This window comes from Aethina tumida, chromosome 5 (assembly GCF_024364675.1).
Source record: "Aethina tumida isolate Nest 87 chromosome 5, icAetTumi1.1, whole genome shotgun sequence".
Lineage (NCBI taxonomy): Eukaryota > Metazoa > Arthropoda > Insecta > Coleoptera > Nitidulidae > Aethina > Aethina tumida.
In genome coordinates this window covers 5,289,025-5,312,769 of record NC_065439.1, presented here as the reverse complement: position 1 = coordinate 5,312,769, position 23,745 = coordinate 5,289,025, and the positions used below count along the sequence as shown (strand labels likewise).

At 25.6% G+C, this 23,745-nt stretch overlaps 3 protein-coding genes across 5 annotated transcripts; 1 reads left to right on the top strand and 2 right to left on the bottom strand.

Moving 5' to 3' along the window:
- Window positions 1-1,334: 1,334 nt before the first annotated feature.
- LOC126265506 (uncharacterized) lies at window positions 1,335-2,843 on the top strand. 3 transcript variants are annotated; one of them, XM_049967259.1, is made up of 5 exons: window positions 1,335-1,485; window positions 1,789-2,005; window positions 2,069-2,136; window positions 2,188-2,358; window positions 2,755-2,843. In XM_049967259.1, the coding sequence occupies exons 1-5, from the start codon at window positions 1,363-1,365 to the stop codon at window positions 2,767-2,769; spliced, it is 594 nt and encodes a 197-aa protein (XP_049823216.1). In that variant the 5' UTR covers window positions 1,335-1,362; the 3' UTR covers window positions 2,770-2,843. The 3 variants fall into 3 exon arrangements, with proteins under 3 accessions (XP_049823216.1, XP_049823217.1, XP_049823215.1); XM_049967260.1 differs by having other exon boundaries at window positions 1,337-1,485; window positions 1,951-2,136; XM_049967258.1 differs by having other exon boundaries at window positions 1,337-1,485; window positions 1,789-2,136.
- Window positions 2,844-7,711: 4,868 nt separating this feature from the next.
- Window positions 7,712-8,756, bottom strand: LOC126265505 (protein insensitive-like). The gene has a single exon (XM_049967257.1). The coding sequence runs from the start codon at window positions 8,555-8,557 to the stop codon at window positions 7,784-7,786; it is 774 nt and encodes a 257-aa protein (XP_049823214.1). The 5' UTR covers window positions 8,558-8,756; the 3' UTR covers window positions 7,712-7,783.
- A 6,736-nt stretch (window positions 8,757-15,492) lies between these two features.
- Window positions 15,493-21,899, bottom strand: LOC126265504 (general transcription factor IIF subunit 1-like). The gene is made up of 3 exons (XM_049967256.1): window positions 21,741-21,899; window positions 19,069-19,219; window positions 15,493-19,016 (listed from the first exon to the last, which is right to left on the bottom strand). Exon 3 carries the CDS (start codon window positions 18,317-18,319, stop codon window positions 17,051-17,053), a length of 1,269 nt encoding a protein of 422 aa, XP_049823213.1. The 5' UTR covers window positions 18,320-19,016; window positions 19,069-19,219; window positions 21,741-21,899; the 3' UTR covers window positions 15,493-17,050.
- Window positions 21,900-23,745: the final 1,846 nt, after the last annotated feature.

Genomic DNA, 23,745 nt, shown 5'->3' with positions numbered 1-23,745 from the left:
TTATTATCATTATTATCATTATTATCATTATTATCATTATTATCATTATTATCATTATTATCATTATTATCATTATTATCATTATTATCATTATTATCATTATTATCATTATTATCATTATTATCATTATTATCATTATTATCATTATTATCATTATTATCATTATTATCATTATTATCATTATTATCATTATTATCATTATTATCATTATTATCATTATTATCATTATTATCATTATTATAATTATTATAATTATTATCATTATTATCATTATTATCATTATTATCATTATTATCATTATTATCATTATTGTCATTATTATCATTATTATCAATCATTATTATCATTATTATCATTATTATCATTATTATAATTATTATCATTATTATCATTATTATCATTATTATCATTATTATCATTATCATTATTATAATTATTATCATTATTATCATTATTATCATTATTATCATTATTATCATTATTATCATTATTATCATTATTATCATTATTATCATTATTATCATTATTATCATTATTATCATTATTATCATTATTATCATTTATTATTAAATAATTTGTAAAAGTTCATACAATACAAAAGAAATTTTGGTTTTCATTAACCTGAACTATTGTTATTAATATTATTGAGTCAGTCGTGTTGTGAAATTAATAAGGTCTATACCAAATTTATTCAAAAGTACATGTTTAACATTTACCAGTAATTTTATAATTGGATATTATTTTCCACACTTTAGATATAAATTAAATGCTTATTCTTAATTTATTGTCCAAATAAAAACCGTAATATGATAAATGCAATAACGTTTCTATTGTATAAATATATTGTTAATTTTTAACTTTTACTTATTCTGTAACTATATAATTATTTCAAATAGTTTGATTAAATATATTCAGTATTTGAAATATGCACATGCATTCACTACAGTTGTTTTAAATAATTTAGAATTTGATGAACAATTTGTACGGTGAACAATATTGATATTAACAACAAAGCATAGTTAATTAACTCAATTGTGTTTGAAATCAATGTCATAGTAATTTTCTCATACGTATACCACTCTTAAATAGCTAAATTTCCCAGAAATCATCAATGATGATAAAATGGAGTAATATGTATACGTTTTATAAATGTTTCATATAAAGAAAGGCATTTTTTATCTATTTAAGGATTTAACAATATTTTTCATTACATACTTATGTGCACACATGAAAATAACTATACTTTTTTATCATTATCAAATTTGACAATTTGATTTTTGTCAATTGAAAAACATTAGTAATTTAATTAGAGGTCAAAATAAATTTACTAAATATTTGGAGGTTATTAATCACAGTTCAGACATGAGTGAAATTAAATACACAATTGGAGTGTTGTGTAAATTATTGAATTTACTATTTCACGATGTAAATTTGTCAGTTGAACATTTTCGTATGGCCAAAGAGAACAAAAACAATAAAATTCTGGTACGTAGTAGTACGAGGTAACAATTTAGAGGCTGACAATAAAAACAGTAATCTGTATGCTTTCACAATGTTTATGCTTAAATTCAATTTATATATTATGAATTATTCCAAATTTGTTCAAAATTGTTGCCATAAAAGACATAAAATTTGCAATAGATGACGTATATTATTATTTAACTACTAAATATTTATATGCTGAGGTCCTGTAACTATTTATTTGGATTTTAGACATAGTGCAATTTTGGACAATTTTGTAAAAATTTGTTTAAAAATTCAAAAACGTCACAGAAATAAGTTTTTCAGATGGAAACTTTAGGAAAATTATTACGAAATTTAAAATACGAGAAAATTGACTTTGGTGATTTTTCAAAGTCCCTGAAATTTGGTAGCAGAAAGATGCTTTTCTTGATTACCTTTATAATTGCAAAGCCATCATTGGACCAATTATTTTTTGATAAATTGAAGACGTCACCCTTCGATGAAAACTATGATTTCTTAAAAGTAGAAAATCGGAAGCATGGTAATATTTTTAATCTTGTTAATGAGGAGGAACGAAATTATGACTTAATGTTGTGGATTAAAGGGAAGTTGGAGCAAAATTTGATGCAAATTCAAGAATATAAAAAGCAAAATAAAACAATTATAAAAAAAGTATGAAATAAAATTATTTGATCGCATTTATTTCAAATTTTTATTTTTTAGTTACATGTAAATAGTTCTGACAATTCAGATAATTTATCTGTAAACAAAATTTTGGCATTATCAAACAAGTTTTTATGCAAACAGTTTATGGAAGAGACGAACGAATTGATGGATACTTTGGAAAATTTGTTAATCTGGAAACGGAAGGAACATGTCTTTTGGAAATGGATGGTAAGAAACTTTTTATTACAATCAAATACAGTGTTACTTAAGACGTTCTCTATTGACAATGTTTCAAATGAGGTTAGTACACTGAAAATTAAATTTGGAGGTCTCATAAATTACCAACTTTTATTACTAGGTATTATTTTTAATATTTATTAAACTTGAAATTCAAACTATAAAGTTCAATTAACATCCTGAATATCATTAATATTCAGTATGTCCAATTTAAAATATTAATGCTGACACCACAACGTTGAAAATGGATATTAAAAAAAGTAAATTTTATTTTACACTTAACTGATAATTTGATAATTTTTCATCAATTTTAATTTTGTTTTTACTTAAACATTTTCGAGAGAGTAGACAGTATGTCCTTTATAATAAAAATTCTTTTTTTTTTAGAAAGAAATTTTATAAGAAAATCGTTAAATTACTTCTAACTTATATATAATTATTGGCCACGGATTTGTAGCAATATTGTACATATGAACAAATTATATTTATATGGTTATTCAATTATATAAGTTGTTTCAAATAAAAAAATTATTGATATTCGAAATTATCCATACTAAGTGGAAATTGGAAAACTTTGTTTGATAATCAATAGGAATTGATATTAGATGTGATATTGATTCAAATTTCATATTTTACTTCGATTAAAAATTGATCTAATATATCTCAATTTTTAACAATTTTATTAATAGTCTATTTGTTTTTATAACCTTGGTTAAATTTTCAGGCACAGTAAGATCTACTGAAATTAGTAATAATACCGAATTGTTGTCTGAGGAAAAGAACATTATCCTAGATTACTGTCAAACCTATTTCTTAAATATTTCCTAAATTTTTCCTAATATTTCTGAAGATTGTAGAACACTTACTGTAAAGATAAGAACACCTAAATAGATTAAAAGTCCTGATACAGTGTAAATAAAAGTTTAAAACGAGATTTTTGATATTTATGCCAATATCAGTCACCACTCTAATTTATCAATTTTCTAAAATGTTTAAAATGTATTGAGGAATATTTCTAAACGAATGAATTGTTTCCACTTCTTGGGTTGATAAAGCTAAGCTTGTAATTTTGAAATCAGTAACAAAATGTCCAGTAATTGTTGTCTAGCAACTATTACTTCTATATTTACTATGCAACATGCTTCTGAGATTCAGATTCTGACGATACTTTTCGAGAGAAAAGTTCTGATTTGCTTTAATCGTATGATTGTGGCTTTTGTAATATTAACGAAATCGTTGTTTTTTAAACATATGGTTGCAATTCAAATTTATTGATTTCAAGGGATGTTTAATTTTATGGGTGAACAGAAATGTGAGAGACAATTATTATTTCGGCTTAGCATTCTAGATTGATTTTATAAGCAACATAAGTTAAACACATGTGTTACTTTTTAGGATTTTGACCATTTGTCGCACAGCGGGTTCATTTTACATAAATACAAAAAATTTGTTTAGAAAATATATAGCCAATTATACAATTCTGTTACATTAGATAATGAACTGAATTACTAAATTATTATTAGTTTATTGTATTATATGTATAAATATAATACAACATAATAATTATGTTTTAAATTATATTGAATATGTGTTAATATATTCACATTATGTTTTAGAATAATTATTTATATATTTAAATGTTAATACAGTTACATCAGTTTCGAGCAGAAATAAAATCAGTTTGGTAACAATGTTGTTACTTTATTAATTCTTGACACATAATTTTGATCCAGAAACTTAAGAGCTTTGTTGTATTGTATACTCATTTTGTGAAGTTCGAAAAAAGATCAAATTGCTTTCTCTTTTACTCCACTTTTCTTAAATGTAGTGTTAAGCTGATTCAGTTTTATCATTTCCTCGAAGTATCTTTCAAATCAAAATCAATTAAGAAATGTATTATTGTTCATACCTATAATTTTTAGCAGTAAATTTTCACATAATCAGTAATAAAAAAGTTTGACAGTTTTTGTGGACTACACAGTATATTATAAAATTTAATTACATGTAAAATTACACAGAGCAGAAAGCAGTTTGGTAACAATGTTGTTACTTTACTAATTCTTGACACACATTTTTGATTCAGAAACTTAAGAGCTTTGTATACCTATTTTGTGAAGTTCGAACAAAGATCAAATTGCTTTTTTTTACTTCATAGATTTCTTTAATGTATAGTGAAGCTGATTCAGTTTCATCATTTCCTCGAAGTATCTTTCAATTCAAAGTCAATTAAGAAATGTATTATGGTCTATACATATCATTTTTAGCAGTAAATTTTCACATAATTAGTAATAAAAAAGTTTAACAGTTTTTGTGGACAACACAGTATATTATAAAATTTAATTACATGTAAAATTATATAGAACAGAAATAAAATCAGTTTGGTAACAATGTTGTTGCTTTACTAATTCTTGACACACATTTTTGACCCAGAAACTTAAGAACTTTGTTGTGTTGTATACCCATTTTGTGAAGTTCGAACAAATATCAAATTGCTTTCTCTTTTATTCCACTCATTTCTTAAATGTAGAGTGAAGCTGATTCAGTTTCATCATTTCCTCGAAGTATATTTCAATTCAAAGTCAATTAAGAAATGTATTATTGTCCATACATATCATTTTTAGCAGTAAATTTATAAAATTTAATTACATGTAAAATTATATAGAGCAGAAATAAAATCAGTGTGGTAACAATGTTGTCACTTTACTACTTCTTGACACACATTTTTGATCCTGAAACTTAAGAGCTTTGTTGTGTCGTATACCCATTTTGTGAAGTTCGAACAAAGATCAAATTGCTTTTTCTTTTACTTCAAACATTTCTTAAATGTAGAGTGATGCTGATTCAGTTTCATCATTTCCTCGAAGTATCTTTCAATTCAAAGTCAATTAAGAAATGTATTATTGTCCATACATATCATTTTTAGCAGTAAATTTTCAAATAATTAGTAATAAAAAAGTTTAACAGTTTTTGTAGCAGTAAATTTTCACATAATTAGTAATAAAAAAGTTTAACAGCTTTTGTGGACTACACAGTATATTATAAAATTTAATTACATGTAAAATTATATAGAGCAGAAATAAAATCAGTTTGGTAACAATGTTGTTACTTTACTAATTTTTGACAAACATTTTTGATCCAGAAACTTAAGAGCTTTGTTGTGTTGTATAACCATTTTGTGAAGTTCGAACAAAGATTAAATTGCTTTCTCTTTTACTCCATACAATTCTTAAATGTAGAGTGAAGCTGATTCAGTTTCATCATTTCCTCGAAGTGTCTTTCAATTTAAAGTCAATTAAGAAATGTATTATTCTCCATACATATCATTTTTTGCAGTAAATTTTCACATAATTAGTAATAAAAAAGTTTAACAGCTTTTGTGGACTACACAGTATATTATAAAATTTAATTACACGTAAAATTATATAGAGCAGAAATAAAATCAGTTTGGTAATAATGTTGTTACTTTACTAATTCTTGACACACATTTTTGATCCAGAAACTTAAAAGCTTTGTTGTGTTGTATACCCATTTTGTGAAGATCAAACAAAGATCAAATTGCTTTCTTTTTTACTCCATTCATTTCTTAAATGTAGAGTGAAGCTGATTCAGTTTCATCATTTCCTCGAAGTATCTTTCAATTCAAAGTCAATTAAGAAATGTATTATTGTCCATATATATCATTTTAGCAGCAAATTTTCACATAATTAGTAATAAAAAAGTTTAACAGTTTTTGTGGACTACACAGTATATTATAAAATTTAATTACATGTAAAATTATATAGAGCAGAAATAAAATCAGTTTGGTTTCAATATTGTTACTTTACTAATTCCTGACACACATTTTTGATCTTGAAACTTAAGAGCTTTGTTGTGTTGTATACCCATTTTGTGAAGTTCGAACAAAGATCAAATTGCTTTCTCTTTTAGTCCATTAATTTCTTAAATGTAGAGTGAAGCTTATTCAGTTTCATCACTTCCTCGAAGTATCTTTCAATTCAAAGTCAATTTAGAACTGTATTATTGTCCATACATATCATTTTTAGCAGTAAATTTTCACATAATCAGTAATAAAAAAGTTTAACAGTTTTTGTGGATTACGAAGTATATTATAAAATTTAATTACATGTAAAATTATATAGAGCAGAAATAAAATCAGTTTGGTAATAATGTTGTTACTTTACTAATTCTTGACACACATTTTTGATCCAGAAACTTAAGAGCTTTGTTATATTCTATACCCATTTTGTGAAGTTCGAACAAATATCAAATTGCTTTCTCTTTTACTCCACTCATTTTTTAAATGTAGAGTGAAGCTGATTCAGTTTCATCAATTCCTCGAACTATCTTCCAATTCAAAGTCAATTAAGAAATGTATTATAGCCCATATATATATATCATTTTATAGCAGTAAATTTTCACATAATTAGTAATAAAAAAGTTTAACAGTTTTTGTGGACTACACAGTATATTATAAAATTTAATTACATGTAAAATTATAAAGAGCAGAAATAAAATCAGTTTGGTAACAATGTTGTTACTTTACTAATTCTTGACACACATTTTTGATCCAGAAACTTAAGAGCTTTGTTGTAGAGTATACCCATTTTGTGAAATTCTAACAAAGATCAAACTGCTTTCTCTTTTACTCCATTCATTTCTTAAATGTAGAGTGAAGCTGATTCAGTTTCATCAATTCCTCGAAGTATCTTTCAATTCAATGTCGATTAAGAAATGTATTATTGTCCATACATATCATTTTTTAGCAATAAATTTTCACATAATCAGTAATAAAAAAGTTTAACACTTTTTGGGGACTACACAGTATATTATAAAATTTAATTACATGTAAAATTATATAGAGCAGGAATAAAATCAGTTTTGGTAACAATGTTGTTACTTTATTACTTCATGACACATATTTTTGAGACTGAGACGTAAATTCATGACTAGCATATTAGAAGAGATTATCTGAGGCTTGTTTATAGTTGAAATAATAAATATTTTTAAAATTGTAACGGTTCCTTATTTAAAATGCATAGAGCTTTCTGGATTTGCTCAATTTTTAAAATTTGATTGTTAATTTCTTCAGAATATGAATATAGTTTATCGTCTTCAGTCGATATTTTTCTAAAATTAGTTTTTGTTTGGCAAACTATTGTAATATAGTAATATTACATAATTATTCATCCTGTTTTTTATAACTGGTAATTCTGTATCCTTCCACTTAATAAAAATTCTTGGAAAGGGAGAAATAAATTTAATACGGACCGAACTTCTCCTTTGCACAAATTTCTGTTAAATTGTTAATAAAAAACATATAATTCGATATTATATAAAATATTTATTTACATTACACTACATATTTATTTATGTTATTTACATTATGTACATTATTTACAATATGTTAAAATGTCTCCTATTTACCCTTATCAATTTGTAGCCGTCTTAATATCTTGTTCTCATCCGCACATTTGGTGGTAAAAACGTTGCGGATTCGTTGACGGTCCACCTCACAGTTCTTCTCAATACATTCCACAATGTCCCCCACAATTATTGGGTTCAACTGCGGCTTACACTTTTTGTGCAGAAAAGCCGGACTCTTTTTCCCCGTCAACGAAGAGGTAGCCATCGTTTTCTTAGTGAACAGCAAGTTCATTAATTTCCTCGTGGCTATTCTATAATTTTTCCAATTAATCTTCTCGTACGCATCCCTTGGCACTTTGTTACCACCTGACCCAATCACCACGTAGTCCGGTGATTGGGACTGACTAATTGGTGTTATTTTCTTTCTTTTAATGATTGGCGCAACTTGTTCATCACTACTATATACTTGAGGATTTATGTGTAATCTTCTCCTTTTAGGGGTAACTTCCTCGATTGGTTGCCAATTTGAGTCACTTTCATCAGTAAAATGTTCTGATTCCGAAACGGACTCATCATTAGACGAGTCATCGTTGTCGGTGTCTTCTTCATCAGAAAAACCTGTTTCTGGTGATTGATTATTGGTCAATTCATTTGGCTGATGATCATTAGTAGCTTCAGCATTTTCGGAACTAATGGAATCTTCTTCTGGATTATAATCTCTTAATGCCACTTCACACAACACTAAAAGAAGGTAATTGTATGGACGTTTAGGAGTTGCCATTTCGTACTCGTTCTCTGTTTGTGTTTGTTCTTTTTCGTTCATCATTTTGGCTAAGTGTTTCGTACTTTCGACTGACTGACAGTTCTGAGATATTGTGAAAGTGGTAATAATGAATGATTTAATATAGGCCTACATAATTACCTGTAACTAATCTTCCTTATTGTAAGAAATATCAGAATAAATAGCTATAAAATTAATATCAGTTGAAAAACCTATATTTATAGCACCTACTCTAGTTTAAAGACCATTTATTTATTATTTCCGGGAAAGACAAAATTTCAGATATAATAAAATGTAATTTTTTCAGAATATTATGGTAGTTTGTATTTTAAAAATGTTGAAAAGTTACTTCTAACATATATGTTACATCTTAAAATAATTGTACTGATTTAATTAGGCTAATTATGTAAATTAAATTTATCGATAAATTAAGGAAATTTTTGCTATTGTATCTCATGAGCAAGTTTGGGTGATTATTAATTTATATTAAATTTAGTCCGTAAGAAATAACTTCTAAAAATGTACTATTTACTTAAACAGAAAATTTTATTTACCAAATTATAGATGGTGTGTTAATTTCTTGAAAGATGCCGATGTTTCTACAATTTTTACACTTCAATATTGAGTACAAAAGTTAATTAAAGAATACTTTTCCTGTGTTTTAAATTAAAAAAAAAAAACTGGAGACTACATTTTAAAAATTTTGATGAATTATTTCATTAAGTAAAAAATGAATAAATACTAGATAACAAAAGTATAAATAATTCCATCAGTACATTATATAAATATGTTAAAATGTAATACAAAATGTATTCAAATAAATCACAGACACATACTTTGAATAAACTTTTATTTTCAAATTTTTTTTAGTTATGATTTGAATATGCCAAATAATGATTTCTGATGACTTGATGTGTATCTAAAAACAAAAGAAATTAAGAAATTTGCAGTTTCCAACCCCAAAATATTCATTCTTTTGGAAATCTTTGATAACTTTATTATATTATTTAAATAACTGTTCTAAAAAAGCAATTAATCTATATAGATAACTGTATATGAAACTAAACAAGATGTTATGTTTGAGTATTCAAATTAAACATTGAAATAATTTTAGTTTATTAAAAATATTAATTAATTTTTTAATTCATAATTTTATGTTATTATTATTTTATTATTTATTTTTTATGTCTTGTCTGATAAATAATATTTATATTAAAACAATATAAATTTAAGTAATTTTGTCTCAAAACAAAAATTCCTGTATTCTTTCCCGAAAGTAATATTTTATTTCCAGCAATATTCAAATATTCTTAATCCATTCATACTGGTTAATTCCAGTGATTGATGGTATTATAACCTGATCTAAACCTGGAAAGTCCTAACGTTCCTCAGTTATCTCAACACGTTGGTTATCAGACGTTGAGAAACATTCTCAGCAAAACCCATCTGGAATAACAGACGCATTTTTGTCCATTGAGTCTTTAGCTACCAACACTTGATAAGACCCAGTTGCCAGGGGGCATTAATCAGCAGTACCAGACACTATTTCTAGTGGTTTAACTATTTGTTATAGATTTCGTTTAACTTACTGTACTATAACTGATGTATTTAATTTTATTAGTTTAGAAATATTAAAGGCTATAAGTCGATTAATTTTTTTGTTATTATTAGAAGTAGAATATTATCTTGATTAATATTCCCTGTTTCTTATTTTATTTGTTCACCTTTATTATTTAAGCTGATAACTTTATTAATAGTAATTTTAGGGATAATTATTGGTTACGGAATATCTAAATTTAAGATTTTATATATAAATAATGGGGTAGTGGTTTTCAAGCTTCATGAATGAGTAACTAAAATACAAAAAATATTTTACATCTTGTCTTAAGAACCTTAAATTCGATGTCTTTGACCAACATGTCTCTGATTATTAATACATTATAACATAAATATTTTTATAATTAACTTACCCATCTTAAGGATACAAAATTAAAACTTGAGAAAAGACAAAAGTAGTCGTAATAGTAGTGAAAGTTTAGTTTCATCAATCGCAGGTAGCTAATTATTCAAATTATTTTTATGGTGGTTAAATTATTAATATTATTTGGTGGGAGTGGATGGACACTTGTGAGTGGGGTGTAGGTGTAACCAGTGAATTCCAGAGTGGGGTCTACGATTTTGTATCATTCTTAAAAAATGTTGAGAATATGGCAGCTACCACAAATGCGAACCTGTTTGAGGTAAATTTTTACTAAAAAAGATCGTCACAGTGGTATCGGACAATGGTGGGAACGTAAAATCAGCAATAAATGATAATTTAAGTAAGAATCATCACCCGTGGATGGCCTTCACTTTGAATTTATCTGTAAAGGATGGGCTAACTCAAAATGAAGAATTATGGACTATACTAGAAAAGTGCAGAAGCATTGTAGGGCATTTTAAGCACAGCGCACAGTGGAGAAACTAACACAGATGCAAAAACAAATGGGTCTTTCTATATTAAAAATAAAGTAAGACGTCGCAACTCGTTGGAGGCTCCACTAACAGCAGTCTTATCAAGTTTACCAAGGGCTCCTCAAATGCTTAATGTGGAGGAATGGCAATTGAAGATTGTGTTCTTTTGATGACAACATCGTCTGAGGAAAAATATGTTACGTTATCATCAATCATACCATTTTTGCGGGGACTCCAATATTCCCTGAATAAAATTAATTGTGTTACAGAAATAGGTAACAAATTAAACAATGACGTTCTCATAATTATTTGGAGATGACTGGGCAGTTATGAACGCTACAATAAACAAGCATTTGGGTCAGCAATAAAATTCTGAGAAGTGGATAACAGAAGAACTGGGGAGAAGTTCATCTGAAGATCTCATTCCTTTTATCAAAGTTGAGGAGCCTAAAACTTCCGACACTGACACGCTGTGGAAGTACTTTGATAATAAATTATCAAACACTTCCAACAGTAAAGGCCAATTCCATGGTTAAGCAATACCTTTCATTGCCCAATGTTCGGCGGTCCTCGAATCATTCATTTTTGGGTGATGCATAAAAATTTATTACCAATTACGTCCGTTCCTTCGGAAAGAATATTTCCTAAAACAGGAATGTTAACAAATTGCATAAGGAACCGACTTAACCCTAAAAATTAATTGCGGTACTATTAGTACTATTAATATAACTGTTTCCGTGAACCCACTTAGATTTAGATATTTAAAATATATACCTATTGTTTATTAATTTATTATCATTCATTGTGTATGTGTGTGGTAAAAGTATAATAAAAACTAATGTAATAAAGATCGTTATTATTTAAGAATCCTTGACCACCCTCAGTGGGGATGACACCTGCAATTTACAGCCATGGAAATATTAAAACCAAGTATATAAACAATCCTTTCAATTAGATATTTTATGACTCAATAGAATCCCCTTCAAAGGCCTAAGAGTCGTAAAGATCATTCAAACTGTCGAAGGCACAAATACGCTGAAATACAGAAAAGTGATTAAATATGTATTATATTTAATCACTTATATATACTTAATATATTGTGATAACTTTTTTATATATATTTTATTTTGTATGGACAAAAAATCATTGTAAAATTAATACATAATTCTTTTATTAAATGGACAACTAATCTTAGTTGTTATATTTATTTCATTTTATGTTTTATTATGTTACTATTATTTGTATATAATTATTATTTTTAATAAACGTAATAAGATTTAGTTTTAATAATTAACACATGTTTAATTAAACACGAATTATGTTACTATTATTTGTATATAATTATAATTTTTAATAAACATAATAAGATTTAGTTTTAATAATTAACACATGTTTAATTAAACACGAATTATTATGTTGAATTATGTTAAATTAGTTAATCTTGGTTGGAGTTAAATAGAAAATTGTTCAGTATCTCGAACCAGCTAAGGTCCCTTTTAACGATTTACCAACAACAATTGTAGTTATTATAAATGGTAAAAAATATGTTACTTATTTAAGAATGGAACTCTGTTTTAGTATTTACAATTGCATATATTATATTAAAATAAATCAAGAATCAGTCCATTAAATAATAAGACTACCCATAACTTATCGTACAATTATTAACTTGAAAATGAATTCAATGCCGAGTTACACAGCTTGAAAAGATTTTGGTCCACCTGAATCCTAAAAGAGACATTCTTCTACTGTCTCTGTCATGCATGATGTCTCTCTCTAAATTTAAACGGGTCACACGCTTTTCCTACTATATACAAATTGAAGTTGGAATCTTATCGCCCATTATTTCTGATATATCTTTCAATTTTAAAAAAAGAAATAGTTATATTAATTGATCAATTTCATTATTGTTAGTGGTTCACAATATTTTTTATGGTTTATTGAATACTTCAGAAAATGGAAAAAACAATCAGAAGCAATTTTGTAAACATTTAGATTTATTGAAAATCCTACAAATATCTTAATAATTTTTGTATTAAGAAATTAAGTATATTTAATATATTAAAAATTTGTTCAATAGTAGTATTTATAATAGTAGACAAAAAGACACAAAAAAGTAAGATGAAATTAATATTAACATAATAAATAAATATTATAAAAAAACAAATACTAGCGACAAACTTCTTTTTATCATTTTAAATGACATATTTTAAAATTGAACCAATAGTCTTTGAGGTTCCAATAATATATCTATGAACTAAACACTTTGACCCACCTTGTGTTTTTCAGAAAGTTTACAAAAGAATTTTAAAATATAAAATTAGTGCAATTTTAAGCACATTTAAAAGAAAAAATATTTGTTAATTAATTCATATTTTAGACTTTATGAAATATTTTTAGTTTAAATAAAATCTTAATAAAATAAATTTATATTTTCTTTAAATAACTTTGAAGTCGAATCGTAATCTTTTATTATATTATTATTGTTATTATTAGACCTTAGATGGAGCAGTATAAATACCTATATATTAGCATGAGAGTTCAAAAATAATAAAATCGTTATGTATGGTACATATTTTATAAAATAGTATTCATATTTTATTTTATATTATATTTCTTATTAGTTGACAAAATTTTATTAAGAGTTTAAGAGGAATAATTTTCGAAATTTAAAATAAATAAAATTTTAATAAATCAACACATTTTATATTAAAAAAGCAAAATATAAAACAATAGTTATTCGATATAGTTGAACTTTATTAATCAAATGATTTCTGTCACTCAAAAGCAAAGGCTATACGTGATTTGTTAATCAATATCGTACCGAGGACTCAAAAAATTAATATGAAAATCTCCATATTAATGAATAACATATTTTTCATTATAATTGATCCTAATTATTAATATAATTTACATAAGAAAAAGTATATTCATGAATCAATCTTATTATGTAAAATGTTTTCTTTCTTCAAAAATATTATTTATTTCAAATATCAAAAATAAAATAATTATTTTCTTTAAATATTTTGCAAAAATTAACATTAAGAATGACATAAAATCGTAAACATTGTTTGATGTTATTTATAATTCAAAAATTGAGTGTCTGAAATCTTTTTATAACTATGCCCAATAATCAAAATAATGGTGTAGTTCCACATTATTTAATGTAATATACAAATAATTTTATTTCTAAATTATGTATTTTAAAATAGAGTTTTTTAACAATATGAAGAGTATTCACGTATTAATAAATTTGTAGGGAATGTATTAATTTTTTTATATTTGTTTATGCCATACAGGTTAAAGACGATAAGTAAATTATGAAGAATTTATCATCACGATCACGAATAAAATGAATTTAAACGAGGAAAAACGTCTAAGAATATTTTTTTTAAATGAACAGTGAACAAATATTTCTGAAATAGCTAGAGAGCTAAATATTTCGGTAAGAACTAAAATTGGGAGAATATGTTTATAAGTAATTTTGTAATTTTTTTGCTGTCCCCAAGGTTGTATATCTTTGTTGATAACAAAGTTTGGGGGCGTTTTTTTTTTTTTTGTTTTTCGGTTTGGTGCAACAATTTTATTTTTATTATTTATTTTTTAAGGAACTGTATATGAAGCGGAGGAAGAGAGCCTCTACATATAGTTCAGGGATAAACAGAACGTTTTTTTTTACAGTACATAATATCACATTTATGTGGGTCATTTTTACAAAATAAAAAATTGTTTTTATTTTTTTTAATTAGATGTACCCCTAAAATTCTAAATTAAACCCATTAGAAAGTCACTAACCAGTTAAAGGTATTTGAATTTAGTGGTACAACCTGCAGTAACCAGTTTATTTTCGGTGAGGGATAAAAAATATATTTAAACATTCCACAAATTTTAATTGACCAAAGAACAACAAAGAAGACATCTCACACCATCATACCACTCCACATTCATATGAGATTTACATCATAAGCATTATTAATAAAATTAATTAATTTATTGTCTGTGTTCAGACATTGTACACAACTATGATTTTTTCTTGTTAAATGTATATGTATATAAAATTATAATTAATAATTGTCCTTTATAGTTCTATTCAGAATTTGTTTCTATTTAGATTTTGTTTGTATGTGTGATATTGAAACACAAAACCATTGCATCTTTCAAGAGAAACTGCTTTACTTCTTAGGGGACTACTTAAATTCATAAAAACAGTCTTAGGAGATTTTTGGACTAATACCACGTGGTACTTTATATAAGGAGATCGGTCAAACAAAGTGGGAATTGTTAAGTTATGTGGATCATTGCTATGAACAATATGTATGTCTCTTCTTGAAGAAAGATGTATACAGTAGGAAAAGCATTCGACCCGTCTGAATTTAGAGAGAGACATCATGCATCACTGAGACAGTAGACTGAGTCACATAGTGGGTCAATAACATATTATAATAACTAGTGTCACCTGAGACGTTTCTTAATTGAACTATATACACTTGTCGCCAAAGTCTCTATTTCGTACATTCGCAACTGACAATTTATGAGATACTGTAAAACTATATTAATCTTTAGCCTTTAAAATTGCTGTATATACTTTAGTATATAGTCCTTTAGTATATAGTACAGTGTGAGTGTTACAGTTTATCTAGATCTTTAACACCGTAGATTCTGTATCATCTGCTGAAGAATTCTTTGAAATGAGATAATTTCGTTCATACAGTTGAATAAAATTAAGGCACACTCTTGATTTTTATTTAAGAGTGTTTGCTCATGAATAACATAAATGATGTATTTCCGATGAACACATTCAACATTTTCTACAAAAGAATTGTTACTATGGAAATAAGGTATCAGGACTACAATTTAATAAAATATATAGCAGAATATATCGCATTTAAAGATCAATATAAAAACTTCTCATTATCCGTAAATTAAATCAATAATAATTGAGGCAATAAAAATTGTTTGAAGGTGTAAGACTCCTTTTAATAAAAAACAAAATTTCACTTATTTTTCACTTTTATTATATTTTAGGAAAATTTAGATAGTATCCGACATCGTCATCAAATAAAATTGACATGACATATTTTAAATAACGTGCCTTTTATTTATTTTAATAATAAACAGTTTAGATGGCTGTTAAAAATTTGGTGGATGCGCTGCCTCTGATACCTTATCCTTTTTTTTTCTCTCACTAAAATTTTTATAATATTAAATCCATTTTTGATTTTGATCCAATAAATTCTGTATTTCATTAAACCAGAACCTTTTTTATTAACCAAAACAATATTAATTTCATTATTTGGACGACAATTAGATGTAATTAATTATTTTATGTAATTATAACGGAAATTATATAAAATAGTGATTATACCAAAATGAGTTTCAATAATAAATATGTCAATCATTACAGTAAATATATAGAGAAAAAGGTTTCAATTGTGGAATGTCTTATTAGGCCATTAAAAAGTATGATGTGGAAGGATAAATTTACTATCAAAAATTGTTCAGAAATATAATAACAGCAAACACAAAACTATCGGTATGAAATCTATAAGGTATTGACAATAAATTAAAAATGGTTGATTTATTTTCGATATTCAATGTTGAAAATTATGTTCCTATATCGAAAATACGGAGAGTTTTCAATTTTTATCATGTTTGAGGGTTTCTTCTTTATTAACAAAATAGTTAGAAATTCAGTTAAATTAATTATGACTTTTTCGCACTATTCGTAAACTTGAGTTAATAAATTGATTTTTAAAAGTTATAAATAATTTCAGAATTGTACAATAATTATGTTGAAATAAAATTTTTTAGACCAAGTAGACCCAACAAATTAAAACAAATATTTTCCGAGAATTGAACGACGTGGAACCACTTAAATTCCTCCAAAAACTAAGAGATAATCACATATTAATGAATCATGCCATTGAGTGTCCTTATCTTCTTTCAAAATTATATTTCTGGATCCACATAATGAACATTTTTCTTTTAATTAATTTATTAAAATCTGATAAACAAAAACCTTGGTATAAAAGATGTTTTAAAATAAGTGGTCAATAATGTGAAAATCTAATTAAATTACTTTTCTTAAGTTTCACTTAAAGAAAACAAACTTCTCAATCGTATTACAGCATCTTCATTGTTGCGTGATTCATTTGTCAACTTTGGTTTCTTCACTGGCGGTGAATCACTAGTCACTTCCTTCCGTTTCCTTTTATCATCTCGTTTCAATTTCGGTTTCTTCACTTGCGGTTCCATTAAGGCATCGCATGTGTCTTCCTTCCGTCTTCTTTTTTTACCATCAGGAATACTAGTTAGTTTTTTCCCATTAACAACCTTTATATCTACCATGTCTGGACTCTCATCATCCTCGTCTGATGAACTATCTGTGCCAATCAAGGTTTCATCAGAATCACTGTTGGTTTCTTCGTCAGAATTAAGCAGTTTTCTTAGTGCTTTTTCTTCAGCAACACCTTCCAAATTTGTGTCTTCAGACCCACTGTCACTACTGTCACTTATGTAGTCACGTTCTCTACCTTCTTCATCCCCGTCATCGGAGTCTTCAAATGCTTCCACGTCAGTGTTACGTTTCTTTTGACCCTTCTTTTTTAAAGTTTTCTTATTCTTCAAGTCAAATACTTCATCATCATCGTCGTCCTCTTTGACCTCTTCCGCAGAATCATCGTCTGAACCATCAATCCAACTATCCATATCAGATATTTGTAGATGCCTACGGTTTTTGGTCATTTCTTCATCCTCCATATCAATTTCCTCATCTACCTTGAGACGCTTTTTCATCATAACAGAAAAATGATTCCAAACGTTGCTGCATTTACTGAACTCTTCTTCGGCTTCTTCCGCCGACAACGTATTATATCTCAGAATCGGTTGGAATCTATACCACTCGCGTAGGGGGTAGGCCTCAATTGTACCATCGTCAGCGTGTGTGAATACGTAATATGCGGCGTTCGATGAGACACCCTCGTCCCGGATACTTTTAAACTTTTTAGATTTGGTGCCATCAGCGGTGGCGGCATCTAATAGCCACGGTTGATTGTTGGCGTTGTATTTCTTCGGAACAATGCCCAGCTTCTTCCGTCTGGCTTCTGCGCCATATTCCGAGTCGGCGCCAAACTTAGGCTCGTCTTTTTCAACACTGTTATGTTCCTTCATGTTGTTTTCTCGATCCATTTTGGCTCTGGTCCACTTTTCGAAATTCACGTTAAGATTGCCGTTGAAATGCATAACGTGATATGTTTTGGCTACATTTTTAGGAAGTCGAATGCTAAATTCTTTGTAAAAGGCTGAGTCCTGCTGAGGAGCAGACCTTTGGACAGCATGTGATTGCGAATGCATTATTCGAAGATTTACTTTTGTATTATTACAGAGAAGCTTCACCTTTACTATTTTGACAGTTGTAGATATTATTCTTTGAGTGGGCTAACTATTCATTAGTGATCAAAATTTGGAAGCAGAAATATAATTAAATTACTTTTCTTAAGTTTCACCTGAAGAAAACAAGCTTCGTGTTCAATTTTGGATATAAACTTCAATAATAATTTTGTGGTGATCATTGGCTGTGATGGATCATAATGTAATATTAATGTATATTTATTATTTATTTGTGTGTCGCCAAATTGTGAAATGAAAAGCTACCAATGTAGAGCTTAGTTCTATTATCCATTCTAAAACAAGTTGATGGGAAGAAGTAAGTATATATTCAGGGCAGAAGGTTATATTTAATACATTGTTACGAAACAAACACATTGTTTAAAACATAAAAACAAAATTATCAAAGTTATCATCACCAATGTTTAGGGTGAAGCAGGTTATAAACCTTAATATAATAATTATTAATTATAATTTAGTATATATTTATCAATAAAAAATCATAATTACGCAAGTAAAAAATTAAGATGAATGTGATGAGAATCTCATGTTAAGGAGGTGTGGTGTAATGTTATGTGGGAAGTCTTCTTGGTAGTTCGTCTCAATATCCTTTGTCCAATTAAAATTTATGGATTGGTTATTACTTAAGATCCCAAAAAACAACCTACAACATTTATTAAAAATTATCAAATATCATCAAGGAAAGAAATTTTTACCATTTAAAAAGTTTTTCATTATATTTTGTTGACATTTCAACGCATTAGAAGAATAAAGGAATTTCCTGTTAGGAACTGAAAATATTTTCTACAATGGTTCTTGATTCCTAGTTAACAATTCACATCTTTATTGGATATGTTTTCGAATCACCTTAAACATAGGTTAATTTAGACATCTTAGAAAAATAAGTGCAATCTTGTTATCTAAATTAAATTTTACTATTTAATTTAGATAGAATAGAAGAATTAATATAATATTAATTATTTAATATAGCTACAGATATACTGCTATAAGCATGTCGGTGACGCGAACGTACGAGTGTGTTTTACATTTTGTTTTGTTATTATAAAATTATGTTTATACATTAAATTTTTACCTATTATAAATTTAGAAAATTATTATTGTTATTCACTTTTATAACATTTTGACGATTAGTAGTGAAGTCTTCATATGCACTTTTTAAATAATATATTTATCAAATGATGAAACTCATTAATTTAATGAATTAAATAATAATGACAGTCGACATAATAAATAATCTTACCCATTTTTAATTAAATACTAATAATTCCAATTTCCATTTGAATAATTTATTGAATAAAATATATAAAAACTGTAAATTAGTGAAGTCTTTATATGCACCCTTTAAATAATACATTTATCAAATGATGAAACTCATTAATTTAATAAATTAAATAATAATGACTGTCGATTGAATGAATAATCTTACCTATTTTAACTAAATTTTAATAATTCCAATTTCCATTTGAATAATTTATTAAATAAAAGATATAAGTACTCTAAATAAGAGAAGTCTTTATCTGCATCCTTTAAATAATACACTTGTCAAATTATGAAACTCATTAATTTAATGAATTAAATAACAGTCGATAGAATGAATATTCTTTCCCATTTTTAAATAAATTCTAATAATTCCAATTTCCATTTGAATAATATATTAAACAAAAGATATAAGTACTCTAAATTTCCATTTGAATAATTTATTAAATAAAAGATATAAGTACTCTAAATAAGAGAAGACTTTATCTGCATCCTTTAAATAATACATTTGTCAAATTATGAAACTCATTAATTTAATGAATTAAATAATAATAACAATCGATAGAATGAATAATCTTACCTATTTTAACTAAATTCTAATAATTCCAATTTCCATTTGAATAATTTATTAAATAAAAGATATAAGTACTCTAAATAAGAGAAGTCTTTATCTGTATCCTTTAAATAATACTCTTGTCAAATTATGAAACTCATTAATTTAATGAATTAAATAATAATGAGAGTTGATAGAATGAATAATCTTACCCATTTTTAACTAAATTCTAATAATTTCAATTGCCATTGGAACAATTTATTGAATAAAAGATGTAAGAATTCTGAATTACAGAAGTCTTTATCTGCACCCTTTTAATAATACATTTATCAAATGATGAAACTCATTAATCTAATGAATCAAAAAATAATGACAGTCGATAGAATGAATAATCTTACCCATTTTTAATTAAATTCTAATATGTCCAATTTCCATTTGAATAATTTATTGAATAAAATATATAAGAACTGTAAATTAGTGAAGTCTTTATATGCACCCTTTAAATAATACATTTATCAATTGATGAAATTCATTAATTTAATGAATTAAATAATAATGACAGTCGATAGAATGAATAATCTTACTTAGTTTAACTAAATTTTCAAATTGTTTCTGTTGAGTTTTATTAATATAATGAACAGTAAATAAGAGAAAAAATGGTTAATGATTTGATTTTAGTAAATTAATAATACCATGTTTTATGTATGTAATGTAATTATTATTATAATTTAAATTAATTGAAGATGTGAATAATATATTTATAAGAATGTATTTGATTAAGAAATAATTAGTTATATGTTTAAAACAATCTTAATAATGATGAACAGATCAGTTTAGTGCAGAATTAATGAATATTAATTAGGACATTATGGTAATTTCAAAGTGTATAAATCCGATGATTTTTAGTATTTTCATTAGATTTATCTGAGATTTTATTTAAGTTATTCTGTTCATTTACGTTGGGTGTTATCTCTGCTACTAAAAATTGTATGACTAATTTTTAAGAAATCTGTCAACTAAATCACATAATATTATTATTAACTATATGTAAAACTTTATGAACATTGTATGATTTTTGTATTATTTAATATATAATATTTTAAGAACCAAAATATGTATATTAAAATATACACAAATTATATACAGACAGACAAATAGATATTGTTACTGAAGAATTTTTAAATATATTTTTTAAAATTTTGTATATTTAATTTCTTAATCCATGTTTAACATGTTAAATAAATATTAAGATTTTTGTAGGTTTTTAAATAAATCTAAATGTTTTCAAAATTGTCACTAAACAATTTTTTTTTCATTTTTTGGAGTGTGCAATAAACTATCAAAATAGTATGCATCACTTACAATAATGAAACACAATCAATTAATATAACTAATTTTTAATGTAAAAGATGTCAGATATTGTAATAGGCCATAAGGTCCCAATGCCTAGTTTATATAAATACCACAATATGCATTCTTTTATAAATAAATAAGATGTTTGTTGCCATTTAAAAAAAAACTAAAACTGATATTAATAAATCTGTAAATGGAACTCACCTTAGCTACTTCGAGATACGCAGCACAGGTTTTACTAACACTTTAACCCTTTTTAAGGGTGCCTTTAACCATAGGACAACCACATTATCTATTTAGAACGAAATATGAAACAATTTTCTATTAAGTTCAACATTGACTGTCACCGAACGACATCGTAAAAAGAAATGATAAAAAATTCCAAATACAATACAGGACAAACATGAAAGTCAATCATTTACTGATAAAAATTTGCCACTTAAATAAATAGTTAAAATAATTTAATTGAAAAAATTAATTATGTTAAATTAATTATTAAAACAAAATCTAATTTATTAATTTTAATATACAATATTGATCAACCATTCTATTAGCTAAATGGGTAAAAATCTTGACACTCGTAAAACGTACATGTATTATACAGACATGCATATATTTTTCATACATATTATAACTGATGTTAACAATAAATTGTGTATATTCAGTAATAATCCTTGATAAAAAAAACTTTAATTCCCGACACATTTCTCAATTACTGTAATAGTTAAGTTTTTCAGTAAAGCACCACATTACATGCAACAGACAGATAAAGGGCATCATAAACATTCCATTTTATATATATATTTATCCCCATAATCAAAACATTCGAAATTTGTAATGAATATTGATTAGTTATCATATTTTGGTATATGTTTAGCCTGATAAATATCAAATACTGATAATTATATAAGTATCAATCAAATTTTAAGACAAACCATTATTATTGTTAATGATTATGAGATTAATATTGATACATATACATATTAGAAATATCAGTTTGTCAAAAATTTCAAAATTTATAATGAATATAGTTATCATAATTTGGTACATATTTAGCCCGATAATTATCAAATACTGATAATTATATAAGTATCGATTTTTAGGATAAACCATAATTATTGTTAATAGTTATGAGATTTAAACGTTGATAATTCTCAACTGATAATTATAACAAACTCAATGAAGAATTATCAAAAATACTTAAAAAACACAGGGTTCTAAAAATCTGATATTTGTTATAAATAATGATTAAATATCATAATTTGATACATATACATATTAGAAATATCAGTTTGGCAAAAATTTTAATGAATATTTATTATTTATCATAATTTGGTACATATTCAGCCCAATAATTATCAAATATTGATAATTATATAAGTATCAATCAATTTTTAGGATAAACCATAATTAGAATTCTATAATTATTATTATTAATAATTCTCAACTGTTAATTATAATAAACTCAACGAAAAATTATCAAAAATACTTAAAAAAACACAGGGTTCTAAAAATCTGAAATTTGTTATAAATAATGATTAAATATCATAATTTGATACATATACATATTAGAAATAACAGTTAGTCAAAAAATTCGAAATTTGTAATGAATATTGATTAGTTATCATAATTTGGTACATATTTATCCCGATAATTATCAAATACTGATAATTATATAAGTATCAATTAATTTTTAGGACAAACCATAATTATTGTTAAAAGTTATGAGATTTAAACCTTGATAATCCTCAACTGATAATTATATCAAACTGAATGAAGAATTCCGAAAAATACTTACAAAACAGGGTTTTAAAAATCAGAAATTTGTCATAAATATTTATTAAATATTAGAAATATGAATTAAAAAATTCGAAATTTGTAATGAATATTGATTAGTTATCATAATTTGGTACATATTTAGCCCGATAATTATCAAATACTGAAATTATAGTATTAATCAATTTTTAGGACAAACCATTATTATTGTTAAGAGTTACGGGATATAAACCTTAATAATCCTCAGCTGATAATTATATCAAAATCAATGAAGTATAAATAAAATAAAAATAAATAGAATAAAAATGCAAATTTATATAGCATAACGTAAATTCTTGATTAACATAACATAAGAGTTCTTAGGTACATTTCTTGGAGAATTAACTGACGATTGTTGCAGGTGATTATATTTATAGCCGAAATAATGTTAAAA